Source organism: Papaver somniferum, unplaced genomic scaffold (assembly GCF_003573695.1).
Source record: "Papaver somniferum cultivar HN1 unplaced genomic scaffold, ASM357369v1 unplaced-scaffold_131, whole genome shotgun sequence".
In the NCBI taxonomy this organism is placed as follows: Eukaryota; Viridiplantae; Streptophyta; class Magnoliopsida; order Ranunculales; family Papaveraceae; genus Papaver; species Papaver somniferum.
This window is the reverse complement of record NW_020622270.1, coordinates 5,655,697-5,663,968: the sequence shown is the minus strand read 5'-3', so window position 1 is coordinate 5,663,968 and position 8,272 is coordinate 5,655,697. Positions and strand designations below refer to the sequence as shown.

The 8,272-nt window shown below is 37.9% G+C and overlaps 1 protein-coding gene across 4 annotated transcripts; it reads left to right on the top strand.

Annotated features, from left to right (window-relative positions):
- Positions 1-2,682: 2,682 nt before the first annotated feature.
- LOC113332489 (metal-nicotianamine transporter YSL3-like) lies at positions 2,683-8,260 on the top strand. 4 transcript variants are annotated; one of them, XM_026579026.1, is made up of 9 exons: positions 2,683-2,833; positions 3,600-3,925; positions 4,748-5,265; positions 5,339-5,511; positions 5,902-5,999; positions 6,089-6,223; positions 6,314-6,503; positions 6,617-6,725; positions 7,155-8,260. In XM_026579026.1, exons 3-9 carry the CDS (start codon positions 4,905-4,907, stop codon positions 8,075-8,077), a joined length of 1,989 nt encoding a protein of 662 aa, XP_026434811.1. In that variant the 5' UTR covers positions 2,683-2,833; positions 3,600-3,925; positions 4,748-4,904; the 3' UTR covers positions 8,078-8,260. The 4 variants fall into 4 exon arrangements, with proteins under 4 accessions (XP_026434811.1, XP_026434813.1, XP_026434812.1 ...); XM_026579028.1 differs by lacking the exon at positions 2,683-2,833 and adding an exon at positions 2,989-3,184; XM_026579027.1 differs by lacking the exons at positions 2,683-2,833; positions 3,600-3,925 and adding an exon at positions 3,958-3,975.
- The last annotated feature ends 12 nt before the right edge of the window (positions 8,261-8,272 follow it).

Genomic DNA, 8,272 nt, shown 5'->3' with positions numbered 1-8,272 from the left:
TTCGCAATATGATTAGTAACAATACACATTCATTCACTTATATATTCAAACACACAAACGATAATTTGACGGGGTACCTGAACAAGGGTGTATAAGCCTCCAAAATATAGACTCCTAAGCCTCGAAGATTTTCTGAGTTCCACTTGAACGAATAAAATAACTATAATGCCCCAAGAGTAGTTTTTCACCTCATCCAAGGGGTCCAATAGCTGGAGGTAATGAGCATTTACCACGTGGCCTGAAGTGTCAGGGAAGAAGATGGTTCCAAGTTGATATAACAAATAAGCAGTCACATGGTGCTTAGTCTTCTTTTCTGTCATCACCAACTTTCCTTGAGCAACCAAATCTTTCGTCCCTGAAAACTCATCAAACAAGGTTTTGAGCTTGATCTTTTTAAACTTCTTCTTGTATGTGCGGTCTTCCTCAAACTCATTATACTCATCACCTTCCTTAGGCTCTTTGTTAGCTCGCCTAAACTCACATTGTGCCTTTTTATCGCTCCATCCTAGACACCTTTCGACTAGTTTGTCAAGAACTTCATAACTCATCGAGGGATCGTAGCCATCTTGAACACTTGTTCCTGTAATTGGTAGGGTTGTGATTCTAAAACAATCATCCGGAGTTATTGCCATCTCACCAAAAGGTAGATGAAAGGTATCCGTTTCTGGATAAGCCCTCTCGGCAAATGCAGTAACAGTGACAACATCAAATTTTTGGTGCGCATGTTGTATCCCGTTCCATAGTACACAATCAAATACCGCCAGGCGAACCTCATCACACTCATTTTCTATATTCCATACCTTGTTTTTTTGACGTTTCAAAACACGAACAACATTTTTATGATCCTAAAAAAACAACATCATATCTTATATACTAATATATATAGAAAAGAACAATATATGTCAAAATATAATAAAATGACTGAGAATTCTAAATCTTGATGGTTAAGATTGAACCATACCTTTGTCGCAAAGATCTTGGCAGCCCATGAGTTTTTGTAGCCCATCAATACCTCCTCGCCATCTCTTGGAGTACCATATGTTAGATTCTTTGGCGGCAAACACAAATCCTTATGAGGAATGTATGAATATCTAGCACAAGGTTTTTTCGGCGTCTTTCTAGGTCTCTTTACCACTATGTCTGCTTGTTCCTCTTCTTCTTCCTCTTCATCCGAGTCCTCCTCTGATCCATCATCATCCTTATCTCCATCCTTGTCTCCGTCTTCCTCATCTTTTTCACCCTCATCATCGCCACCCTCATTTCCTCCTCCTTGAGCTAGTTCATCTTCTCCGCCTTGATTATGTTCTTGACTGCCTATCTCTTCCACAATCTCTTCATTAACTTGTTGGCTTACGTTGTCAACATTATCTCTATTGACACCATCTTGGATGACAACACCCGGTAATGACCCACCTCCATACTTAGCATTTTTGGTTCCACGCTTTCCGGCACCACAATGTACTTTGCCTCGAGGCGTGAGAGTTCTCAGATCTTCCAGTAAAGGTTGTTTTCCTCTAATCAAGAAAAGAAAATATATTATCTTAACCGATAAATGATTGACTAAATCAGATGCAACATAAGGGTTCTCAGCGTAAGGTTCGGTTTGAATAGGTTTTTTGCGAACACACCGAACTCTACATGTGTGCAAATACTGAAGAGTTCGGTTTGTCAAGGTTTTTTGCGAATAAACCGAACTCAACATTGGTCACTAATAGTAAAGAGTTCGGTTTGTCAAGGTTTTTTGCGATCAAACCGAACTCCACATGTGTGCAAATACTGAAGAGTTCGGTTTGTCAAGGTTTTTTGCGAATAAACCGAACTCAACATTGGTAACTAATAGTGAAGAGTTCGGTTTGTCAAGGTTTTTTGCGAATAAACCGAACTCCACATGTATGCAACACAACATACTTGGACAAGTTCGGTTAAATTGAAACTCAAGATATATGGCAAAATAGCATAGTTCGGTTATATTGAATTTTTTTTTTTTTTTTTTGGCAAAGTTCGGTTACTAAATAGTTTTAGAATATTATGCGAACCAACCGAACAAGATAGAGAAGGAAATCAAGCGGCAGACGAGTTAGCAAACAAAGCGGCAGATGACAGCACAACGAGAAAGCTATCCACAACAATCTGGGACCACACAACTCTATCGTGCACTGGTTGACAGACTCTATGGGTACAGTGTACCCTCTTGTTATTTCTTCCTAACTTTAATACAATTTCATGCTTCAAAAAAAAAAAAAGCTAGCCAGGTGGCCCGAGTCACCAATCACCATAGTACTTGTCTGAATCATATACTTTTAGGCCCATGGGCGTCCAGTCCACTGTATTTAACACCAAACTACAAATGGCTAATAATTTAAAAATAATTTAAAAAATATAAATAATAAGGGCATTTTTGTCATTATGAAAAATGGCTAGATAAGGGGCACCCTAGAAACACTATTTCCACTTGTGTTTTTATCTTACTCAAGAGGCCCCCAAAATCTTTGGGTATGCCCCAAATGATGGTTCTTATAGATAGCCAGCCAAGTGGCCCAGGTCACCAATCACCACAGTACTTGTCTGAATCATATACTTTTAGGCCCATGGGCGTCCAGTCCACTGTATTTAACACCAAACTACAAGATCTTGAAAGTCGAAAAAATAAATATTTTTATTCCACGAAATTTTTGTTTTCACCTTCAGACAACAATCAACAGAAGCTCTGACGAATTAACAACGGACATTTCGACAACACAAGCTGGTGGGGAAACATGGAGTTGGAAGTTGGAACCACAAACAAACAAACTGTAAATCTGGGTTTACCCGAGACAGACATTTACCGGAATAGGTAATCTAAGCTTTTATTCAGTGAATCATTTCATATTTCTCTCTTGATTTTTTTTTTATAATTTTCTGATGGTCAGTTTTTAATTCTAAGACATGGGTTTTGCTCTAGAGATGTAATTTCTCAAAGGGTTGGTGTTAGTGTTGATTATTACATGTTTCATGTTGTTCAGATTTCTAATTTACAATAATCAATTGCTTATTGAAGTTCCTCTGAAAGATGATGAGTTTGTTAGATTTTCATTTATGGGTTTAAGGTTTAGTGTAAATTTTCGAATTTGGGTAGAAATGGACCTGCATTGAAGATCGAATTAAGTTTGATCCTTGATATTGGCGTTCGGAGAAAGGGGGAAAGGTTGGTTTTTGGGGTCTATGGTTTAGATTATTATTCTTCTAAGATTGGATGTCTTTTTGTTTTGGTTGGAAATGTTCTTCTAGTGTGATCACAATCTAGATTGATTTGTTTTTGACATAGTAGAATAATTTGCAATTAATTGAACAATTGAGAGTATTATCTCCTGCGTAATTGAACAATTGAGATCTGGTTTAGTTTAAATCGTTATTGCAACACACATTGGCCATTACGTGCCACCTGCTGTTACATCTATCTAGCCTTGGCCTGAAATATGTGCTAGTACATGATAAAATCCTAAGAATCTTCATCCTTAATTAAGTTTCTGATGTATGATGTAATAAGACGAGCAAAAATATTGTGTGCTTGTAGGTTAAAGCTCGAACTAATCCTAGTTTTTGGTGTATCTCTATGTAAGGTTGGATAACACCAAGTTTCATCTCATGGGGGCTGTTTTCTTTACTGCACAATGTGGCTTACTCCAGCTGATGAAAGTTGTAAAGACTAGAATGCAAGTCGCTGGATCTGAACTCTGTCATGGAGTGACAGTATGTAGGCAAATGTTTACAAGTGATGGTATAACTGGATTTTTTGGAGGATTTGGTACTTCCGCTGTTGCGCCATTGCCTGGTAGAGTCTTGGCTTTGACATCTCTTGAAGTATCAAAAGATATGATGCTCAAGTACACTGAGGATCTTCACATGGATGGAGCCACCTGTGTGGGAATTGGAAATGGGGTGGCAGGTATGGTGTCAAATCTTGTTTGTTGTGCATACTGTCTACCATTGGATGTGGTAAGTCTATTATATTGCAATCAGTTTGGCCCATTGTCATTCATTCTGATTCCTGAATGTTGATTCCATCTTTACATTGTAAGAGTAGGAAGAGAATCATGTCTTAACAAAAATGAATTTCCGCCAATCACCGTCTGATGACTTTTGTAAATGAAACAAAAATAGAGGAAATTGAGTTTGACTGTGGCTTTGACCGCGGGATGAATAGAATGATTGAACAAAAAAAGCCTGCATGCCGTATTCTCTGGGTAACATTTTAGTTTTAGTTTACCAGTTGTGTATAACATGCTACTTTACTTCAACTTGGACTTAAATTTTAGTCCACACTGTGCAAGTTGTGTGTTTCTTAATTTAATTTATTTTTTCAAGGCATGTTCGGGACTTCCGGTAATTGTCTTCTCAATGGAGTTTAGCTCCATGTTACTCTACTTGGCCAAGTTGATTTTTTTTAATATTATGAACATGACCTGATGACCCCACCCAGTGCACACCTGCTTTAAATATTAATTTTAATATGGTCAAAAGTCAGATGCAATTAAGGATTGGAGAGAAAAACCTCTGTTTCTCTCTTAAATTTGTACTCTTCAACTCGTCTCCTGGCTAGAATCAAAGAAGTTTGAGTAAGTGTCAAGGTTTTAGTCATATTAATTCTTAGCTGGCTACTACTTGTGATTAGAATCTTATTATTGAATAGAGCTCACATTATTGCTTGGTTCTATAATGCAACTTGAATATGTATATTTCATCTCTATTTAAATGTTGCTTTTCCTAGGTGTTCTAGTTACAACATTGAATTCAAGAATAGAAGAAAAAAATCCCAAGACAAAAGTGGAAACAGGTTTACCCAGAGCTTATTGATTCAGTAAGTACTACATTTTGAAGACAATGAAAGATAGCAAGTAGTTTTGAATTTGAAGTCACTGTTAGTAATGGAGGAGATTAGAGAAAGGAAACAAACTGAAAGAGAAGAATTCGAAGAGTCAGACAGGAAACCACAAGAAGAGGAGTTTTTAAGGAAAATTCCACCATGGAGGAGCCAACTCACATTCAGAGGATTAGTCGCAAGTTTCGTAATTGGAATAATTTACAGTATCATAGTACAAAAGCTCAATCTCACAACAGGACTTACTCCCACTCTAAATGTTTCTGCTGCTCTTCTATCATTCATTTTCATCAAGGGGTGGACTAAAATGGTCGGAAAACTTGGTTTCAATTCTGCTCCTTTTACTAAGCAAGAGAATACAGTAATTCAAACTTGTGCTGTTGCTTGTTACAGTGTTTCTATTGCAGGTAAAGTCCCCTTCCCCTTCTCTCTCTCTTGATATCTCGATTCCGCGTGTTGACATATTTTAGTGAATTGCAGGTGGATTTGGGTCTTTTCTATTGGGATTGAATAAGAAAACGTATGAGCTAGCAGGGGTTGATACTCCAGGAAACACTCCAGGGAGTCATAAGGAACCAGGAATTGGATGGATGACTGGTTTTCTTTTTGTTACAGGTTTCGTTGGTCTCTTTTCATTGATTCCTCTTAGAAAGGTAACATTCTTTGTTAATAGTATGTTGCTTTAGATGTATGTGTGTTTTAATATCTCTTCTAGACTTCGTGTTGTCAATTTTTAATTTAACAGGAGACGCCTAGTCTCAAAATTGTTACTCGTATAATAGAGGGTGTTTTTTCCTTTCTCTTAATTTTGCAAAATTCCGTTTCATGTTGGAAACTAGATAGAGCATCAAGAAGAGAGTTATTTGTTGTAGAAAGCCTATATATTCAATCGCAATTGGTAAATAGTGATTGGTATAGTGTAATTAGCTCTGATCTATGATGTGAAAATCTCGACAACTTTTTGGGCATATCTATATGACAAGTCTTTTCATTGACGAATTGGTTTTTTTTTTCTTTTTGGTTTTTTTTTGTGGTTTTTGAAGATCATGATAATAGACTACAAGTTAGCTTATCCGAGTGGCATTGCAACTGCAGTTCTCATTAACGGGTTCCATACACCTAAAGCAGATAAGATGGCCAAGTACTATTTACTGATTCCTTAACCTCTCTTCATTGAATACCAATCTTGATTTTTAGCGTGGATTGTGAAGTGTCTTTATGGTTTTCTAGGGAGCAAGTTCGAGGTTTCGCGAAATTCTTCTCTTTTAGTTTCCTGTGGGGTTTCTTCCAATGGTTCTACACTGGGGGAGACCATTGTGGATTCATGCAGTTTCCTACTTTCGGGTTGCAAGCTTGGAAGCAGTCGTGCGTATTCCATCTTCTAACTTGCTCTTATTATTAAAATCGTATTTTCACTTTTGTTTGATATTTTTCTGGATTTCTTTGCTTTTGCAGCTTTTTCTTCGATTTCAGCATGACTTATATTGGAGCAGGGATGATTTGTTCACATCTTGTAAACTTGTCTACTCTATTGGGAGCTGTTCTCTCATGGGGAGTGATGTGGCCATTGATACGTGGCCTAAAAGGAGAATGGTATCCGGCAACCATATCAGAAGGCAGTATGAAGAGTTTGAATGGTTACAAGGTATCCTTACTAATTATATGTTCTATGCTTACATATTTGACATCAGAATGCGTAAATGACAGCTACTTTTTGTGTATATACAATTTATGAAAACTCGAAATATCTGTCTGTAGGTTTTTATCTCGATTGCGCTCATTCTTGGAGATGGGCTTTACAATTTTCTCAAAGTAATGTATCTTTCGAGTAGAAGTATCAAAAGCACGATTAAAGTCTCCAATGAAGGTAAGAGAGAAACCCATAAATATTTAGTGTTAGTGTTCAAAACCACGTGTACGTACGCTGCTTATACTTCTGAAATTTTTCGTTATTAATCTGACCGGTGTAATACTATATAATTCGTGCATCACACTCACGTCTACACACAGTAAAGTAAAGACCATATGTCTCCTACCTTAGTCTCAACTTTCAACAACTTACTGCCCCTGCGAACTTATATATTTGACGGAACTATAAGTGTTAAATGCTTGAAAGATTAAACCTACATGGATATTTGGACATCACAATACAAACACTCCTGGTGGTAATTCAGACCTTCATGTTTGTCTTCTGTTGATGTAGGTTCTTACTTCTTAGAGTTTTTCAATTGGTTTGCACCAGTTTATTCTAGATTTCATTTACCTATATATTGTATTTTTTCCCCTTTGGTTGCAGATGGGTCAATTCAATCCATTGAAGATCTTCAGCGTAATGAGCTCTTCGTAAGAGAGAGTATTCCTGTATGGATTGCTTGTGTAGGATACGTCATCTTCTCCATTGTTTCCATCATCGCGATCCCATTCATGTTTCCTCAGCTAAAATGGTATTACGTGTTGGCTGCCTACATCCTTGCTCCATTTTTAGGATTTTCTAATGCATATGGTGCCGGTCTCACTGACATGAACATGGCATATAACTACGGGAAAGTGGGTCTATTTGCGCTAGCAGCAATAGGTGGGAAAGACAGCGGTATAGTTGCCGGGATGATAGGTTGTGGTCTTGTGAAACAAATTGTTTATATCTCCGCCGATCTTATGCACGATTTTAAAGCTGGTCACCTCACACTTACTTCCCCTCGTTCCATGGTTGTAAGCCAGGCCGTTGGAACAACAATGGGTTGTGTTATTGCTCCTCTGGCATTCTTTCTTTTCTATAAAGCCTTTGACATTGGCAACCCTGACGGGGAATATAAAGCTCCATATGCTTTAATATATCGTAATATGGCAATTCTCGGGGTGGAAGGTTTCTCTGCATTGCCAAACCATTGTTTGCAGCTCTGTTACGGGTTCTTTGCATTTGCCTTTCTAGCTAACTTGGTCAGAGATCTTTCCCCATCGAAGATTGGGAAATGGGTTCCCCTTCCTATGGCTATGGCAGTCCCGTTTCTTGTTGGTGCAAGTTTTGCGATTGATATGTCTATTGGGAGCCTTATTGTGTTTGTGTGGCACAAACTTGACAGCAAGAAAGCTTCTTTAATGATTTACGCGGTTGCTTCTGGTTTGATGTGCGGAGAAGGGCTATGGATTCTACCTGCATCAATTCTTGGTTTGGCTAAGATAAAGCCTCCCATATGCATGAAATTCGTGTCCTCCGAATGAGGACTATGTAACAGTCTTTGTTGTCATGTATTTGTTATTGTAAAGTGCATCTGAGGTAGGTGCTGAAATCTGTGGAATGATTAATACCCAGTTTGAGCATTGTTTTTTTGCAAAACAGGGTGCAGGTCATTGTTCTGGTGACAGTGAAATCAATGTGGTTCAAGAATGGTGTAGTTTAGATTTTGTAAGTTGTTT